The following is a 20,388-nucleotide window of genomic DNA, read 5'->3' on the forward strand; positions in this document are numbered from 1 at the left end:
CCTTCCCCCGGTCCCCCAGCTGAGCTGATGTTTCTTCTCCTCCTTGCAGGTCGCTGAACAGTGCCTTTTTTGAAACTGGCATCGCTACAGCTGCTTCGACCCCCGACTCGGGCTTTCCCTCACCTGCACCCCGGAGGAGGGGATCGAGAGCGCCCGCCCCCCACAGCCGCCTCCGAGCCCTCCCGTCCGCCCCCTTCTCTGGAAAGAAGCCCCACCCCGTCGCCGCTCGGTGCGCGTGAAGCCTCTCAGCCAGCCGTCCACCCGCCACCTGGTCTTGTCTTTCCCCTCACCTCCTCCCACTGGGTCCGCTCGGTCATCTTTGTGCCCCCTTCTTCTCCCCAGCTATGTAACAAACTCGGTCCCGTACAAAAAGGAAACGAAGAAGAAGGAGAAAGACAAAAAACGCAAAGCAAACCGAAGGGAATAGAAAAGAGAGAGAGAAAGAAAGAAGAAAGATTTCTCCCACCGCTTGCAGCTTTTGTCAATGTTCCAGGCGCAGGATGAAAGGATAGAAACTTGCTGAAGGTTCCTTTTCTGCCAAGAAGCAAAACCGTTTCCCGCAGCCGGTGCCCTGAGCAGCAGCTGTGTCTCTTTGGACTGATCTGGTTGTGTGTGAGCAGAGTGGAAACCCACAACTGGAGAGCACAGGAACCTGTGAGGACACAGCAGCAGAGGAATGCGAGTTGTTTTGAAATAATTTTGGCAGTGGCACAAAACATTATATATATACATAAATATATATATATATATATATATATACATATACATATATATAAAAAACATATATAAATATATAACATTTCTATTTTAACTTTGACAATTGCACTTTTAGGAGCTGGCCTCTAATTTGATTTTTTTAGTTGATTCTGACGAGATTTCTATTTTATGATTGGCTAAAAAGTTTAACCTTTTCTTTTCGACAAGCATAATTTTGAGTTCCATGAAACCTAAGTGCTGACGAATAGAAATTTTACCAAAGCAACAAAGTTATTTCTTCACATTTTTTAACTTGAATTTCCTTTTGATAAAAGAAATCCCGCCCCCCTGACACACACACACACACACAAACACACATTTCCCCCTTTCCTTCAAAACAAATCATTAGTATTCACCCAGAGAACGTTGTGTTCCCCTTTTCCTCCTTTTTCCCCCTTTTGGGGGCAGTTTTTTTAAACATGGCGCTGAACGTTTCCTTAGTACGCGACACAAAATGGCTGACGCTGGAAGTTTGTCGGGAGTTCCAGCGAGGAACCTGCTCTCGCTCCGACACGGAATGCAAGTTTGCCCACCCTTCCCGGAGCTGCCACGTGGAAAACGGACGCGTTATCGCCTGCTTTGATTCCCTGAAGGTAAGGATGGGCTGGCGCACCTGTTCTGTAGCTCTGGAGAGAGCAGAAAGGTTTTAAAATAAACTTTCCTGGTGCGCGTTCTGTTCTTTCCCCAATTTTGGGAGCTCGAGAGGTGAACAATGCGGGTTGTGTAGCCACACAAATCAGTTTTTTTTTTAATTCTCAGCAAGGACAAGGAAGGATCAAAGAGCTTGGACACTGTTCTGTCGGGCTCTCTGGTAGACTCCTCCCAAAAAGTCACAGGTACAAATTTCAGACACACACACACACGTTTGAAAATTTCAAAACAATGTTCTTTATAAGGAATATTCACTTAAACCAAGCCCTCTTTTGGTATAGCAAAGAGCCCTCGTCTCCAAACAAACTGGTAATTTGTACAAGTCTCTGATCAGTTCTGTGATACTTAGCTTGCAGCTGTGAGGCAATTCACAGTCCTTCTTCTTTCACAAAGTGAAACACACTTTGCTCTGGTTTAGTTTCAAAGCGGGGGAAAATCAGCACACAAAAGGTCAAAGTCAGTAAAGCAGTCATGAACACAATGATCAGATAATCCTCCACAATGGCCAAACCCACAGGCTGCTCTTTATAGCAGCCTCACTAATGACCACAGCCCCACCCAACCACAGGTGGCCTCATTTTCTTTGATAATAATCTCTCAGTTGTTGCTGCCTATGCATCGCTCTCCGCATGCGTGGCTGTATCATTAACTCTTGTTCCGAATCCAAGGAGGAGCTAGATAATTGATCTCCTTCTGAGCTGTCTGCCCCACTCTCCTCCTCCCTGTCACTCATGTCTTCTTGGTCAGAGGAGCCTTCATCAGCAGATTCCACCGGGGGCAAAACAGGCCTGCAGCATGTGGATGTCTCCCCCACATCCACAGTCCTTGGGGCAGGAGCTGGGCCAGAGCTGACCACAACAGACACCGGCCAGTGCAAATACGAAGGGTCCATAACGAATCAGTTTCATCTGGTGTTTAAGCACAAGGCTAGGAAACAGGAAACTGGGAGTTCTAGTCCCGTCTTAGCCAGGAGGGTGGCTTTGGGCCAATCGGCAGGAGACTGGGAGTTCTAGGCAGGAAAGCTGGCTGGGTGATAGTGGGTTCTAGTCCTGCCTTAGGCATGAAAGTTTACTTGATTGACTTTGGGCCAGTCCCTCCCTCTCAGGCACCTTACAGGGTTGTTGTGGGGGAAAACAGGAGGAGGAAAGGGTGTAGGACATGTAAAAATAATAAAAAGACAGGGTACAAATAAACGGAAATTTCTGCATGCCTTCCCGCAATAAGGGCCATAAACTACATCTGGCAGAGGCTGCCACAGGCATGGAAATAGCAAATACTGTTTTAGCGAAAGGGGTCCTCCCAAATGGCCTTGATTTGTCCAGCTGACTTGACCGTTGCTTAAAAAAAGCATCTACTTTCAAAACGCAGCCCTGAACTCTCCTTTATTTGAGCAGCAGCTGCTATTTGCCAATCCTGGTGAGAAGGGAAGGAAAATGTCCGGGCTGAGAAGATTGAAGGATTCCATCTGGAGAGGAAGGAAACGGGATGGATATTGGTCCCTCTCCAGCCAAATAACCACAACACAGGCCCCCGTGCCCAGAACGGAGGACCTCGGAATTTGGGCCATAGCCTTGCTTTGCAGAAAGGAGAGCTAGAGTTGCTCAGCTCTGTTATGAGTGACAGTTGCCTTTGCCACCGGCCTACACGTTCTGTGACCTTGTTACTCGGTACAGCCAATTTTAGCTGGAAACACAGATTCTTCTCCTCGTACTTCACCCCAATCCTCCTCCTGAAAAATCTCTGGCAACCGCAGGGGGGGAAAAAAAGCTTTTAAGTTGATAAGCCCAGAAATGGCTTGCTGACTTTTTAGGCTGGCTTCACTCAATGGCCCTTAAGTGTATTTCTCACCATTTTGATCCAAGAATACAAAGGGGATCATGGCTTTGATCTGTGTGAAAAGGCTTGTGGACTCCCCGAGTCCAAAAGAGAGTTCGTTTCCTGGACAAACAGAACGTAGGTAGTCCTCTTTTAGCGACTGCCTCACTTAGCAACCATTCACAGCAGTGATGAAAAATAAATAATTTTACCACCTGTCCTTAGATTTACAACCTTCCGCTGCCCTTTAGAGCTAAGCGAACTCCGAGTCTTCGGAGAGGGGCGGCATACAAATCTAATAAATTTATTATTATTATTATTGTTGTTATTATTATTATTATTATTATTATTATTATTATGTCAGTACAACACAGCAAACGAGATCACTATGCTGGGTTTCGTATTTCATCACCAGTCGGGCGCTTCCCAAGCACCTAGGACTGCGTGATGTAGTGGCGAATTATGTTTGCCGATCCCAGTCAAGCGGCCTTTTGCAATTGACAGATGGAGATTTTGTCAATTCCGATGGTTTTCAAATGTCCACTGAGATCCTTTGGCCCTGCGCCCAGCCTGCCAAGTACCACTGGGACCACTTTCACGGGCTTATACCAGAGTCGTTGCAGCTCGATTTTTAGATCTTCATATTTCACTAATTTCTCTAGCTGCTTCTCCTCAATTCTGCTGTCCCCTGGGATTGCGATTATTATTCTGCTGTCTCCTGGGATTGCAATTGTTGTTGTTGTTGTTGTTGTTGTTGTTGTTATTATTATTATTATTATTATTATTATTATTATTATTATTATTGAGAGTTGGAGTCCGATTGTAAGACCAGTTCTGGTTTCACGGAGTGGCGGCTTTGCTTTAATTTTTGTTCTTCATTGTTCCAAGGAGCCCCAGAGGGTTTGTGTTTTACCACCCAAGAACCTTATCAGGGGTTGGGATGTCACCATGGGCCTTTATGAGAGGGGGAGAAACTCCCCAATAGATATGGTCATTAATTGGAATAAAAGAGATGTTTTCTCTATGGCAGTGTTTCACAACCTTGGCTACTTGAAGATATCTGGACTTCAACTCCCAGAATTCCCCAGCCAGCGAATGCTGGCTGGGGAATTCTGGGAGTTGAAGTCCAGATATCTTCAAGTGGCCAAGGTTGGGAAACACTGCTCTATGGGATGGGATGGCCATTAATGTGTCTTGTCTCTGTTGTGATGTATTTTGGAAGGGTTGCTGAATACTGTATATATATTTTGCTTAAGGGTTTCTGAATATATATTCTGAGAATATTTCCCCCTGTTTTCTTTCGTTCTGCTCTGTCCTTGAAAGCTGGGCGCTTCGACAACCACACAAATACCTTGGATTTCAAGAGTAACGTGTTTACATTGCTTTGCTGTGACATTTGTTCAGCAGCTGAATATTTTGCGTGGCAAATTAGTTTGACTCCTGTATTTGAAATGCAGCCAACACAATGACTGAAGTTGGGGGGGGGTTGTTTTTTCTTTAAAAAAGACCTGAACATGTTGGGTTTTGGAGGTGAAAACAAATTAACTCGGCTCACGAAGCAGAACTGATCCAGTTCACCTCCAAGAAGACAGCAGGGATCTTCCTTTGTCTCCTGTTAGATTTGGAGTTGCTTTGTCTGCTGCTGGCTCTTTCATTTGGGGGTGGGGGGAGAACTGGGTGTACACTTACAACTTGGTGTAGAGCACATCTCTTCCTTCTGTGGATGAGAAAAGGAGTTGCACTTTCTGGCTAATGAGAAAAAGGGAAGAGGAAGCTGTGTGTCGGAGGGAAAAAGTCGGGGCAATTAGGATGTTGCAACCAGCCGTCTCTGTACTGATCATGCTACATCCAGACCAGCCATGCAATTAAGGTAATTGAACCGACAGTAATCTTTAAAAATGCACAGGAGGAATTGCAGAGAAATGCTGGGGATTTCTGGGGGGACGAGCTGTCACCGTAATTATAAAAAGAAGGCAGGAAGGTTTCTAAACCATCCCCCTTCTTTCTTTGAAAAAAAAAATAAACAACATAGATGGCCTTCTCTAAATTATGGCTGGTTTATTTCAATTGCTCTCGATTGCTATTCCGTTTCCCCCTCTCTGCCTCCAGCAAGCGTTTGTCCCCATATTTCCTTTTTCCTATTATGCAGGTGGGCCGAAGCCCTGTTTCTTCCAGCCCCCTTGGCATTTTGGGCAATGAGATTGGGGCCTGGCATCCGAGATAGTAGGAAGCTGATTCCCACAACAGCCGTACAGAAGAAGCATCCCACAATCAGAGATGGGAGGCCACTAAAACCGCTAAAGAGAGACTCTCGTCCCAGGCACGGCTCCTGGTGCTGGCTCTAGGATGCTAGTTTAGGTGGGCCCGTTAGTTTCGGCTGCAAGGTTCCTCTTGGGCAACTCGATAGAGGAGAGCCATCCACATTAGAAATCTGAGTGTTGAGCAGGGTGTCCAGCAAGCCAGGAAAATCGGGGAATTATCAGGGAAATCAGCGGTTTGGGAAATATCAGGGAATTTTTATTTATTCATTCGTTCGTTCATTCATTCATTCATTCAATTTTTATGCCGCCCTTCTCCTTAGACTCAGGGCAACTTACAACATGTTAGCAATAGCACTTTTTTAACAGAGCCAGCATTATTGCCCCCACAATCCCGGTCCTCATTTGACCCACCTCGGAAGGATGGAAGGCTGAGTCAACCTTGAGCCGGTGATGAGATTTGAACTGCTGACCTTCAGATCTACAGTCAGCTTCAGTGGCCTGCAGTACAGCACTCTACCTGCTGCGCCACCCCGGCTCTTTCAGGAATTATCAGGAAATTGGTGAAAAAAAACACAATAAATCGGGGGTGGGTGGGGGGAACAAACCGTATTAAAATGCTTAAAAGTCAGGGGAAAATCATGTTAAAAAAAAGAAAACGGATCGTGCTGCCTGGCAGAGTCACGCAAAAATGAGCATAACCGTGCCAAGAACTTGCTTCCTCAGCTACCGATATTTCTCCACGGCTCAGCCATTTGGTATGATGTCATCTACGACCGGGCCTTAACTAGATTGCAAGTTACAAATGTCAGGGAAATATCAGGGAATTTCAAAATGCTTTTCCCCCCTGGACACCCTGGTTGAGGCTTGTCCTCATGGTACGGTCAGAAACGTCCACGATAACGTCCGTGAGAATGGGAGCTTGGATCACGCGGTTGAGGCTCCCATCTTCTTAATTTCTTCGACCAGGGCCCGTAGATCTTCCTGCCGGCATTTATTCCCCTGATCACAGTCTCTCAAGTAGGCAGGTATCTCTGCACAAGTGAGTTCATCTCTTCCAGGGAGGCAGATAGAAAGGATCCGATTGCTAAGTGGGTACCATTCCAGGGCAACTTCCCTGGCAGAACCTCCTGCTCCTCTGGTCTCCAAAGAGCGAAGCTTTTGTTGTCATCTTCCGTGGCGATCCATTCCTCCCAGCCCAGCGTATTTCTCTCTTCCGCAGCTCTTTCTGCTGGAAGGCACCTAATGGGGACGAGCAGAAGAGCAGAAAAGTCTGCCCTGGCACGGAGCTAGAAGCCACATCAATATTTCAGGAGCTCTCGATAATTTCATGCAGCATCCTCATCACTGGCACGTAGGAAGCAAGTGGCCCTTGTTTGGCCTGATGGTTCCTGTGGAGTGGCCTGCATTTCAGCAGCCAACTTGCACTGATGTCCAAGTGCCACCTCTGTGTTGGTGGAGGCAGGCAGGGTTCCCTCGGGTCCCATTTGTTGGGGGTCCAGGGAAAGTGAGGGTCTTGCCTTCTCTTTCTGCTCAAGATCCCCATGGACAATTGGTGGGTCACTGTGCGACCCAGAATGCTGGACTCGATGGGCTTTGGCCCGATTCAGCAGGGCTCTTCTTAGGTTCTTATGAAGGTGGGGGAATGATGCCATTGGCCCTGGAGTTGCTCTCACTTGGCACAAATCTGCAGCGGCCTTAAAGTTTGGAGAAATGAGACTGTGGTTCCTCCATGAGTTGCCTCCCTGAGAATACTGTATTAGGACATCCCTGAGTGGAGAGGAGATTTTCACAATTAGGGCCTGCAAGTAGGTGGGGCTCTGCTTCTCAGATTTGAACTTTTTCCAGCATCAGGTCACATCTCCCTCCTCGGGATGTGGGAGACCTTTATTTCAACCATTTATTAATTGGCTGTGATTCCCATCCTGCAATGAGGTTTCCCCTCTCCGTATGCTGAAAAGATCGTTCACGTAAACACCTTTTTCCTGCATTTTGTGGGGCCAGAAGAGAACAGGGCGAGAGTGAAAACTTGGCCTTGGTTGGCCATCCCAAGGCACTTGGAGCTCTCGCTCACTGAGGAGGCCGGCTGAGAAACCTCTCCAAAAAAACGGGAAAAAATATTCCCAAACTGTCCTTAAATGCACCAGTCTCTCAGGGCCGGAGAAGTGCATTTGAAAAGCTGCCGTGGCATCGCCCGTGGAGAAGGAAGTCCGGTGGTTGATTCCCAACTGTGTGGTTTGTTTGTTTTTTAACTTGAGCCGAGTGAGCTGCAGGCGGAGAGACGATTCGGCCCCTGTGGGGGGCAAGAGATACAGATCAAGGCCGGGCCTGGTTCTCCTTCAGCCCCGTTGTTCTCGGCCTCACACCAGAAATGGCAGCCAAAAGATACTCCGCTAAAGCTCACTGGGTTATGTGTCGGCTTGCTTCAGCAGGTGAATATGACCGTTCTCACCTTCCATCTGCCCTGACCCTGCTATATCGAGTCTTCGGAGAGGGGCAGCATACAAATCTAATAAATTATTATTATTACTATTATTGTTATTATTATTATTACTATTACTATTACTATTATTATTATATTTCTGCTGGCAGGGAGGTTGTGCCTTTCCCTGCATTTGTATCCAGCTGCTTCCATAACCCCCTGGTGCAGCCAGGTTCATGGTTATGGTCAAGCCATTGACCCCAGCTTGGAATTTGTTCCTGCGTCTGGGCTAGCTCTCCTAGCATTAAGGCAACAAACCTGTCTAATATTTGGCAAACTGCCCGAGGGGGTGATAAGCGCCCTGTGTGTTTTAAATTATTCTTGGAAGGGGCCAAGGATCATCTCTGTCCTGGCAACTTTGAAGACTTGTGGATTCCAACAGGGAGTCTCTACTCACAGTCACTCATGCCCTTGTCACCTCGGGGTTTGACTACTGCAATGCTCTTTACGTGGGGCTACCTCTCAAGAGTGTTCGGATGATCCGGCATTCCTTGACAGTTCGCTTAGTGACCGTTCCCCTTGCAGGGAAATTATTTAATACTTTATTTTTCCCTTTATTTAATTTGACTTCCATGCCGCCCAATCCCACTGGGTTTCCTTGATTCTGTGAATGAAGCAAACCCAGTCAGATCCAACTTCTCCTGTCGGCAGAAGAGGGTGGGCAGTGGTGGGTGGGCTGCCGTGTTTTGTCCAGGCCGGATTTGGGCACAATGTCCCCACCACCCTGCTGCAGTAGCAGGCAGTAGTTCCAGCGCCTTTTATGGCTTCCTGCTTTTTCTTGAAAGGTTAATGAGTTCTCGAGGAGAAAGAGAAGCTCCCCTGTTGTTGCTAAGACTTGTTAGAAATTAGGATTGGGAGGGAAAACAAGGGGACGAAACGGTGGCAAAGGATATCCCACAGAGTGGGCCTTCTCCGGGTCCCGTCAACTAAACAATGTCGGTTGGCGGGCCCCAGGGGAAGAGCCTTCTCTGTGGCGGCACCGGCCCTCTGGAACCAACTCCCCCCGGAGATTAGAACTGCCCCTACTCTTCCTGCCTTCCGTAAACTCCTTAAAACCCACCTTTGCCGTCAGGCATGGGGGAACTGAAACATCTCCCCCTGGGCATGTTTAATTTATATATGGTATGCTTATGTGTATGTCTGTTAGTATATGGGGTCTTTTTTAAATCTTTAAATATTTTAAATTTGTCAGATTATTTATGATTTGATCCACGTGTTGTGAGCCGCCCCGAGTCTTCGGAGAGGGGCGGCATACAAATCTAAGTAATAAATAAAATAAATAAATAAATAAATATCTTCGGAGAGGGGTGGCATACAAATCTAATAAATAATAATAATATCATGGAGGGTTTGCCCATTGATGCCTATTGCAATACCATCCTGGATGGAGTGACATTGGCATTGTTTGTGTGTGTGTGTGTACAGTTAATCTTGTTAAGTTGTGATTGCCACTTAATCTGCTTCTTTGTGCAGGGGAGAGAACATGAGAAGCAGGGCTGTGAAAGCAGGGGGCAGGAAACCAGGGTGTGAGCCAAGCATTAGCCACACTGCTGCTTTCGTGAGCCTCAGCGAGACCGTTGGATCTGCAGCGAGAGAGGCCTCAGCTAACGACATAGACCCTGGTGCAAAGGCTGAGCCAAAGCAGGCTGCCTGGCCCCCTCCCTGTTGGCACTCAGCACCTGGGGAAATATTCGGAAAGGCCAGGCCAATCCTTTCTAAATCACCTAGTTTAATATGACCCGATTTCAAGGAGAGTCACGTTAAAAAGTTCTTTACTCTTCGTGCTGGATCCCAGAGCCCGTCCTCTCCCTCGGCCATTGCGCGCGTTGGAGGCTGATCTCTTAGCTTTGCAGCCTAGGAGCCCAGGAATCTTTTGTTGACATTGAGAGCCGAAGGTTTGGCAGTTAGGTAATTTTTTTACCCAAGGCTGACTTCATTTGACAGGAAAAGAACATTAGGAGGAGAAAGAGCATCTGTTCTCCTTCGCATAGCAGCTCTGATTTTGGCATTCGGGGCTGGAAGCAGGTGGGGGCCCTTGTGGAAAAGGAAAATGTTTGTAACCCTCGGAGGTCCCGAACGACCAGGAACCCTCTGTCCCAGAGGTTTGTTCAGAGAGCAAAAGGGGCATTTCCCCATCTCCTTAAGCCAGTGTTTCCTAACCTTGGCAACTTGAAGTCCAAATATCTTCCAAGTTGCCAAGGTTGGGAAACACTGCCTTAAAAGCAAACCCAGGAAAGGAGATGGACATGAAAGGCATAATTTCAGATCTTAAATTTCATTTCATTTCATTTTATTGGATTTGTATGCCGCCCCTCTCCATAGACTCGGGGCGGCTAACAACAGTAGTAAAAACAACATGCGACAATCCAATACTAAAGAAGCTAAAAACCCTTATTTTAAAACCATCATACATACGAACATACCATTCATAAATTGTGGAAGCCTGGGGGGAAAGAATATCTTAATTCCCCCATGCCTGACGACAGAGGTGGGTTTTAAGAAGCTTACGGGAGGCAAGAAGGGTGGGGGCAATTCTAATCTCTGGGGGGAGTTGGTTCCAGAGGGCCGGGGCCGCCACAGAGAAGGCTCTTCCCCTGGGTCCCGCCAAACGACATTGTTTAGTTGACGGGACCCGGAGAAGATCCACTCTGTGGGACCTGACTGGTCGATGGGATTCGTGCGGCAGAAGGTGGTCCCGGAGGTAACCTGGCCCGGTGCCATGTAGGGCTTTATAGGTCATAACCAACACTTTGAATTGTGACCGGAAACTGATTGGCAACCAATGCAGACTGCAGAGTGTTGGAGTAACATGGGCATATTTAGGGAAGCCCATGACTGCTCTCGCAGCTGCATTCTGCACGATCTGGAGTCTCCGAACACTCTTCAAAGGCAGCCCCATGTAGAGAGGGTTACAGTAGTCGAGCCTCGAGGTGATGAGGGCATGAGTGACTGTGAGCAGTGACCCCCGGTCCAGATAGGGCCGCAACAGGTGCACCAGGTGAAATTGAGATTAGTTGGGGGAAAGATCAAAAGCAACGTGAGAAAATATTATTTTACTGGAAGAGGAGTAGATGCTTGGAACAAACCTCCAGCAGACGTGGTTGGTCAATCCACAGAAACTGAATTTAAACATGCCTGGGAGAAACCTAGATCCATCCTAAGACATAAATACAGGAAATAGCATAAGGGCAGACGAGATGGACCAGGAGGCCTTTTTCTGCCGTCAATCTTCTGTGTTTCTATTAAACTCCAGCAAGAAAGAATGGCATGCAAAGGTTTTGTGTGTGTGTGCAGAAGTTTTGTTTTTTTTTAAAAAGCCAACCACACTTATCCAGGGCAGTCTTCACGTTGGCAAGGCTCGTTTCTCCTCTGATTTCTGCCATAGGTGTAAACCGGATTTTAAACTGGAGGATTTTAATTCCTTGCCTGGAGAACTCTACGATTCTACCTCTAAATGTCCCCCATGCAACCCACTTCTTGGCAACCCCTTTCTGCAAGTTAGTTTTTGGCCTATTAATCTCTATCCCTTTCCTTCCGTCCAGCTGAATCGGCACGATTAGAAAGTAATTTTAAGTTCAGCTTCCTTGCTGCAGGAAAGTTTTCTTGGCTGACTTTAGTCCTAGAACATCTTCCTTCGTTGCCCAGGCTGGGAAAGTTCCACTGTTTTCTCTTCTAGTGGGTAACTGCATTGCTGTGGAAGGCTGTTTTGATTCATATTACAATCCAGATTTCTTTTATGGTACATCCCAAATAATTGCTAACCTTTCCAGAAGTTTTGTTATCCTATTTAGCCAGTCGTCTATAGCTGTTCCCAACCTCCAAAGGAAACAATCCCCCCCCCCCCCCCCCCAAAAAAAAAGGAAGGGCCCATGAGCTCTTTCCTATCCTTCTGTTTGCAGGCCTGGCTAAAATCAAAGGATCGAGTCACCTCCTGCAATCTGAAGGAAGCTATTTTAAAAATGCAGTACATTCCTTGGCCTGGATTCCTTTCCCAGATTGAAAACAAATTGTCAGCTCATATGGATTGTTATTTTTAAGTCCAGGAGGTCTTTATGTTAATTAAAGCAGTTGGTTTTTCCTAAATTATGTGACAACACAAACACACGTTGGCCCTTAACGATTTCCGCAACCTGTCCCTTCAGTGACATAGGGCTCTTTGGAGAGGTCTTCTCTTTCTTTGGGCCTTTTTCTGGTGGGCTCCCCGGGAGCGGAGGAATTGGCACCCCAAACTCTGCCGCAGGAGCAGGAGGAGGGGGCTTCCTCTGAGTTATGCCCCCCTTGCATGTGCTTCCTCTAAAAGGCGCGTTGTCATTCTCAGTGTAGTGATCATTAATAGGACACCTGCTCTAAAAGCTGAAATCACTAGTGTTTTGTGTTGTGTGTGTGTGTCTGCTTCCAAAATGTCAAGAAGGCAGGACCGCCCTCTGCCGCATGCATCCCAATGGCCGGTTAGGCCCCACACAGTCGGCCTTCTCCAGGCCCCATTGGCCAGACAATGTTGCCTGGCGGGGCCTAAGGGAAGAGCCTTCTCTGTGGCGGCCCCGGCCCTCTGGAACGAACTCCCTCCGGAGATTCGTACTGACCCCTCCCTCCCTGGTTTTTCACAAAGCTCTGAAGACCTACCTCTGCTGGTGGGCATGGAGACCATGAGTGATGAGATTGTCCCCGGCCGATATGAATGAGTGAATTGTATGAATGTGGATGACTGTACAAGGTTTTTTAAAAGAATTTTTATTAATTTTGTATATGTCATTTTAAAATAATCTTCACATATATTCTCTGCATTTACAATGCTGTACACCGCCCTGAATTGCTTTGAGGAGGGCGGCATAGAAGTTGAAGGAAGGAGGGAGGGAGGGAGGAAGGAAGGAAGGAGAGGGGGGGGGAAGGAGGGAAGGAAAGAGAGAGGGAGGGAAGGAGAGAGGGAGGGAAGGAGGGAGGGAAGGAAGGAAGAAGGGAAGGAAGGAGAGAGGGAGGGAGGAAGGAAGGAAGGCCTCTGTTGGCATTCAGATGTGGGCCCCCTTAACATCTCCAATTCAGGCAGGCCCGGCTTCCCTGGGCTAGAACCTTCTGCCGCCCCCATAAAAGCCGCACCGATTCTCTGCCCTGCAGCCCCTGTGGCCAGCGACTGTGCCCTTGCGATGCTCGTAGCCAACCTCAGGGGCAGCAGTGCCGCCATCCCCAGGTGACCTTCAGGGAGAATTGCAGAATGGGATTAAGAGATTTGTCCCTGGAAAAGCCGTGTGTTGGTCACAGGAGAGGGGGCAGCCCTTCCTTTCCCCACTGCAGTTGAGAGGCTGCGTAGGAGAGTTGCAGAAACGGTGGCCTTGCCCTTGGAATTACTTACAGCAATGGCATTTAGACTTATGTGCTGCTTTCCAGCCCTCTCTAAGCGGTTGACAGAGACTCAGCCTCTTGCCCCCAACAATCTGGGTCCTCATTTTACCGACTTTGGAAGGACGGAAGGCTGAGTCAACCTGGGGCCTACTGGGCAGCCGGTGATCAGCAGAAGCAGCTTGCAGTCCTGCACTCCAACCACTGCACCACCGAGGCTCTCTTGTTTTATGGAACCATGATATCAGCCTGATGGCAGAGATGTCTGTGGCCAAACAAGAGTCCAGTGGAAGCCAGGCCATCTGAGGGCCCTTCCCAAAGGCAGGAGTGGTGAGCTTGTTGCATTTTTGAGGAAAATCTTAATTCCACTATAAACAGGGCTCGCCTTTAATACCCAGTAAGTTATGGGGATTCTTCCCTGGTGGCTTTTAGACTCCTTGGAAAAAGTCCACTTGAGTTTTCATGACACAATCTGAAGTTAGCTGGGGGAAAGATCAAAAGCGACATGAGAAAATATTATTTGACTGAAAGAGTAGTAGATCCTTGGAACAAACTTCCAGCAGACGTGGTTGGTAAATCCACAGTCACTGAATGTAAACATGCCTGGGATAAACATAGATCCATCCTAAGATAAAATACAGGAAATAGTATCAGGGCAGACGAGATGGACCATGAGGTCTTTTTCTGTCGTCAGTCTTCTATGTTTCTATAAATGAGGAAGGGAGGAAGGAAATAAAGAAGGAAAGCGAAGGAAGGAAGGAAGGAAGGAAAAGAAGGAAGGAAAGAAAGAGAAGGAAGGAAGAATCCTCAGGAACTGAATTGAAACATGCCTGGGATAAACATAGATCCATCCTAAGATAAAATACAGGAAATAGTATCAGGGCAGACTAGATGGATCATGAGGTCTTTTCCTGCTGCCAGTCTTCTATGTTTCTATGACCTATAAAATATTCCTTCCTCTACTTTTTTCCAGTCCTTGTGTAGAACCCTAACCATTACACCACATACTCTCTATTAATAAAAAAAACAAGAATTTGATTAAAGAAAGACAAGTCAAACACAAGGCACTCACGCACATACTTTTCTTAGACTTGGGACTTACTAACACCTTTCAGTCAACAGATGGGACCGTGTTTTTTCATTCTAGCCTGCTGATTCAAGGAAGGGTCCTGCCCTCTGGAAGCTAAAATCCCCCCTTCCCCCTCCTCCAGTCTGTGGTGCGTCCTGCCCTCTCCCCTCCTGCCACATGGCACCACCAAGCTGATAGAATGTTCTGCGGAGTTGCCAATTAAAACAACGCATGTTCCCACTAAAATCTTGGCTCCGGAACTTGGTTGCTTGAGAAGTTGGTGGCATATTTTCACAATATCTCAAGAGGGTTTATTTTAAACTTGGCTGGGGAGCCGTGTTACCTATGTGCAGGGCTGAGGTGTCCATAAGCTCAGCCTTGACCAGTTGAAGACAGTGGACCACCCCCCAGAATTCATGGCTGACAGGAGGAATTCTGGGAGTTGAAGTTTGTTTGTTTGTTTGTTTGTTTGTTTATTTAATTTGTATGCCGCCCCTCTCCGCAGACTCGGGGCGGCTCACAACAGAAACAGAAAAACAGTGTAAAATACAAATTCAATAATTAGAAAGCTAAAAACCCATAATTTAAAAAACATTCACACAACATACCATACATAAACAGTATAGGCCTGGGGAAGATATTTCAATTCCCCCATGCCTGACGACAGAGGTGGGTCTTAAGGAGTTTGCGAAAGGCAAGGAGGGTGGGGGCTGTTCTAATCTCAGGGGGGAGCTGGTTCCAGAGGGTCGGGGCCGCCACAGAGAAGGCTCTTCCCCTGGGACCCGCCAAACGACATTGTTTGGTTATCCTGATCTGTCAAGGGATTCTGCTTCTGAAGTTGTGCTTTTCCTCCCCCCCCCCCCCTCCAAACCTCCTAGGGTCGGTGCACTCGAGAAAACTGCAAATACCTTCACCCTCCGCCACACTTAAAAACGCAACTTGAAATCAACGGGCGCAACAACTTGATCCAGCAAAAGACAGCCGCTGCCATGTTTGCACAGCAAATGCAGTTCATGGTCCCTGGAGCCCAGCTGCAGCCGATTGTAAGTGACAGGAGTCATTCTTTGGTCCGGCTCAGGGGCGGGGGGTGGGTGGGATTCTTGGGATAGAAAGGGTAGAGGTCAGGTAGGGCCTGTGGGCGTTTCCAACAAAGTCAAGATGAAGCAAGGTGATAACTCCTGGACCGCACAGGTCGCATCGATCAGGGAGTTCGCAACACCAGCTCGCAAAATTGTGTCGGTGACTTCAAGGTGGGGAAACGCACTGGAGCGGGCGGAACATCAGCAGAATCCCCGACCTTCCCCCAAAAGCCCAACATCAGCATTCAAAACTGGCACTTTAGCCACGAGATCTAAAGTTATTGTACTCCACCTACCCACCCAGGTTATTTCAGGACAGTGGGCCATGCGTTACAAGCCCCACCTACCCAAAAAAGAAAAAAAATAAATTCTGCCCTCATAAATCAGACGGTCCTTTGAGCACCACAAGATTCGGGGGCGATTTTGTCCAAGAGACCCCAACATTCTGACTTTGTAGGCTTGGGTGTTAGTTTCCTGGGCTGTGTCCTGTCCACACGGACAAGAATATTTTATTTATTTTATTTTATTTATTTTGTCCAATACACAGTGGAGGTTATAGAGGATATACCCGTAGTAAAATATATCAGAGAAAGAATAGAAGAGATATAGGAATAGAAACATAGAAGACTGATGGCAGAAAAAGACCTCCTGGTCAATCTCGTCTGCCTTTATACTATTTTTTGTATTTTATCTTAGGATGGATCTATGTTTATCCCAGGCATGTTTACATTCAGTGACTGTGGATTGACCAACCACGTCTGCTGGAAGTTTGTTCCAAGCATCTACTGCTACTAATAAAATATAGGAATAAAGATATAGGCTATAGGAATAAGATACAGGAATAAAATATATCAATGAAAGAATAGAGAAAGGATATAGGAATAGAAAAAAAGATATAGGAGATATAACTTCCGATCTGTGGCATCCATAAGAGCAGGCACAGAAATCAAATGACCCCAGAACATCTGAGCGTTGGGTGAAAGCAGCATGGTGGGTCAGCTCTGCTAAATGACCAGGGAAGGAATGGATGGTGGAGGCCTGTACATGAATATTGATAGATGACCGTTTGCTCAGTGGTTGGGGGGGGGAGGGATGGACTAGATGACCTCCAAGGTCCCTTCCAACTCTGTTTATCTGATGACAGCCCGTCTTTTGCTTGTTCCTCCCCAACAGACGACGTTTCCCGTGACTCCTTCGCTTGCAACCAGCCCCACCATGGCGTTCAGCCCCTACTTAAGCCACGTTTCTCCAGGGATGGGCTTGATGCCTGCAGAGCTCTTACCAAACACACCCGTCCTGGTGTCCAGCAACCCTGCGGTTTCAGTACCCGGTGGCACCGCGGGGCAGAAACTCATGAGGACAGATAAATTAGAGGTAGGCACTCGCTTTCCCTATCGCCTGACCGCACTCTTCACCCATTTGGAGACGGTCAGAAATCACCACCCCTCAATCCTTCTCTGCTGAAGCTTTTGCTAACACAGAACTGTCAGCATTTATTTATTTATTGGATTTGTATGCCGTCCCTCTCCGCAGACTTGGGGCGGCTAACAACAATGATAAAAAAAACATGTAACAATCCAATTTAATAAAACAACTAAAAACCCTAATTATAAAAACCAAACATACACACAAACATACCATGCATAACTTGTAATGGCCTAGGGGAAGGAAAATATTAACTCTCCCATGCCTGGCGACAAAGGTGGGTCTTGAGTAGTTTGCGAAAGACAAGGAGGGTGGGGGCCGTTCTAATCTCTGGGGGGAGTTGATTCCAGAGGGCCGGGGCCGCCACAGAGAAGGCTCTTCCCCTGGGGCCCACCAAACGACATTGTTTGGTCGATGGGACCCGGAGAAGGCCAACTCTGTGGGACCTTATCGGTTGCTGGGATTCGTGCGGTAGCAGGCGGTTCCGGAGGTAGTCTGGTCCAAAGCCATGTAGGGCTTTAAAGGTCATGACCAACACTTTGAATTGTGACCGGAAACCGATCGGCAGCCAGTGCAGGCCGCGGAGTGTTGCAGAAATGTGGGCGAATCTAGGAAGCCCCCACGATGGCTCTCGCGGCTGCATTCTGCACAATCTGGAGTTTCCGAACACTTCTGAACACAAGACTCAGATGCAGGGTTCCTTTTCCCCGAGTTCCAGGCTCAGCTGCCTCTTGTCCGAATGTGGCCCCCTCCGCCTCCCAAGGCCATTTCCACGCACTGTTGCAGTCTCTCTTTCTATATTGCCAATTGATATGCTTCTTCCCCCCCACCCACCCCAAGTCATACATACCTGACAGAGCAATCGTGGGGGGCAGCAGGACACAGTGATACTTCTACCTAAGAACACCTCTACTTAAGAACTTTTCTAGATAAGAACCGGGTGTTCAAGATTTTTTTTGCCTCCTCTTAAGAACCATTTTCTACTTAAGAACCTGAGCCTGGAAAAATTTCCCAGGAAATTTGAGAGCGGCACGAAGGCCCGGCCAGTTTAATAATAATAATAATTAATCATAATAATTTATTAGATTTGTTTGCCGCCCCTCTCTGAGGACTCGGGGCGGCTCACAACAGCATAAACAGTGTACAAATCCAATTTTTAAAAATACAATTTAAAGCCCTTATATAATAAAATAAAATAATCACACAACCCAATCAAACCACATACCAACCTTGACAATTGGGGTGTGTGTTAGTTTCCCCATGCCTGGCGGCAGAGATGAGTTTTTAATAGCTTAGAAAATGCGAGGAGGGTGGGGGCAGTTTTAATCTCCGGGGGGGAGTTGATTGCAGAGGGTTGGGGCCGCCACAGAGAAGGCTCTTCCCCTGGGTCCCGCCAGACAACATTGTTTAGTCGACTGGACCCGGAGAAGCCCCACTCTGTGGGACCTAATCGGCCGCTGGGATTCATGGGGCAGAAGGTGGTCCCGGAGATATTCTGGTCCGATGCCATGAAGGGCAATTTCATGCCATTCCCCCTGGGTTTCTCTTTCTGGCGCAGTGTGCTCCTCCTCGCCGCCTCAGAGTCCCTCCTTTTTTTTTTTAAGCCTTAAAGTTTTGGATTTTTTTCACTCCCCTCACCTCATCTTCTTCCTTCTTCAGCAACTGTCCTCCTCTTCCTCCTCCTCTTCCTCCTCCTCCTCCTCCCACCCAAATTCCGAGCTTTTCTTTCTTTCCCAATGGGTTTGCACGCATTATTTGCTTTCACATTGATTCCCATGGGAAAAATGGCTTCTTCTTACAAACTTTTCTTCTTAAGAACCTGGTCACGGAACGAATCAGGTTCTTAAGCAGTGGTACCGCTGTACATCATCCCACCCTTGAATCCCCCCCTCCTCTGCCTTTCCAGGTGTGCCGGGAATTTCAGCGGGGGAATTGCACGCGGGGCGAGAACGACTGCCGCTACGCTCACCCGATCGACATTGCCATGATTGACACGAACGAAAACACGGTCACGGTGTGCATGGACTACATCAAAGGCCGGTGCTCCCGGGAGAAATGCAAGTACTTTCACCCCCCTGCGCATTTGCAAGCGAAGATCAAGGCAGCTCAGCACCAGGTGAATCAGACCGCTGCAGCCGCAATGGTAAGGGAGCCGCCTCTGCCGGTCACTTGGCTGAATGTTGTGTTGTCCCACCAAGCATGGGCAGGGGAGGGAGTTTGGGGGGGGGGGGTTCCCCCTTCTCCTTTTTAAGAGAGTCACCCTCCCACAATCTCCAGTTCAGCCCCCTCGTTTAGAAAGAAGCCCCACAGATAGAAGGACCCAGAAAGCAAATCCTTTTGTATCAGGAAACCCCCCTCTGCCACACAACTCCCGGTGAGATCCCACAGAGTTGGTCTCCTCCAGGTCCCGTCAGCTAAACAGTGTCAGCTGGCGGGTCTGTGTCAGAGGGCCTTATCTGTGGCTGCCCCGGATCTCTGGAATCAGTTACTTCTGGAGGTCAGGACTGCCCCCACCCTATTGGCTTTCCGAAAAGCAGTTAAACCCTTTTCCGGCAGGCCTGGAGCCGTTGAGCTCGCAGTTGTAATCGGCGAGATCCGGCCATGGAATAATATGTATGGGTTTTAATTATTTTGATACTTACGATGTTTTTAATATTTTATTGTGTTGTTAAGCCAGCCAGAATCCTCTGGGAGTTAAATTTAGTAAATAAATAACAAATACATTTTAATTAATATAAATCAGGGATCAGGAAGTCAAAGCTGAAAAGAACGGGAGGCATGACTCCCTTCACACCAACGTGTGTGTGCCCCAGGGTGTGTGTGTGTGTGTGTCTTTCGAGCCTTGTCTCTACCTGAGTCATGGCATGAAAAAGACTCAGGAAAAGTTGGTTTCACTCTGAGCAGTGTTTACATCAGAGGCCTTCAAACTTGCCAATTTTTAAGACTTGTGGACTTCAACTCCCAGAATTCCTCAGGTAGCTATGCTGACTGGGGAATTCTGGGAGTTGGAAGCCTATAAGTCTTAAAAGGTTACCAAGGTTGGACACGAATGGGATGGGTGACCATGGACAATGCAGAAAATGGGTGGGGGGGGGTTTGCACATTACAGAGACTTTCTATTAGGAAGCCCGGGGCCAAACTATTTCGCAGAATAGGTTTAGAGTCCAGGGATCCCTAGTGCAGATCCCTCCCTAGGAATTCTGGGAGTTGAAGTCCAAATATCTTCAAGTTCCCAAGGTTGGGAAACACTGCCCTAGTGCGAATCCTTCAGCAAAAAGGTCTCCCTATTCAGAGCAGATTTGAGACGGAAGCGTCATCAGGATGGAAGCTCCGCCCCTCATTTTCCACACGCCCCGTGATGTCACCCTCACCGCGGAAGGGGTGGAGCTTGTGCCCTGTTGCGGCTTTCGTTCCCCTGAGTGAATGAAACGTCCGATCCTACCGGCCTTCCCCCTGTTGCCTTACTTGTGAAAATGGGGGGGGGGGGCGCTAAGGCTCCTGCTTTCCAGGGGAGGCGGT

General features: G+C 47.8%; 1 protein-coding gene across 5 annotated transcripts in view; it reads left to right on the forward strand.

Moving 5' to 3' along the window:
- MBNL3 (muscleblind like splicing regulator 3) overlaps positions 1 to 20,388 on the forward strand; it is a 62,852-nt gene that overhangs the window by 23,746 nt on the left and 18,718 nt on the right. For all 5 annotated transcript variants that reach the window (XR_011559772.1, XM_070760000.1, XM_070760003.1 and 2 more), the window contains exons 2-5: positions 50 to 1,349; positions 15,244 to 15,408; positions 16,618 to 16,818; positions 18,776 to 19,012. Coding sequence is in view for 4 of the 5 variants with exons in the window: in XM_070760000.1 (XP_070616101.1) it covers positions 1,176 to 1,349; positions 15,244 to 15,408; positions 16,618 to 16,818; positions 18,776 to 19,012 (777 nt within the window). In the remaining variant the exon portion in view is untranslated. The remainder of the gene's footprint in view (positions 1 to 49; positions 1,350 to 15,243; positions 15,409 to 16,617; positions 16,819 to 18,775; positions 19,013 to 20,388) is intronic.

The sequence above is a fragment of the Erythrolamprus reginae genome, chromosome 8 (genome assembly GCF_031021105.1).
Source record: "Erythrolamprus reginae isolate rEryReg1 chromosome 8, rEryReg1.hap1, whole genome shotgun sequence".
Lineage (NCBI taxonomy): Eukaryota > Metazoa > Chordata > Lepidosauria > Squamata > Dipsadidae > Erythrolamprus > Erythrolamprus reginae.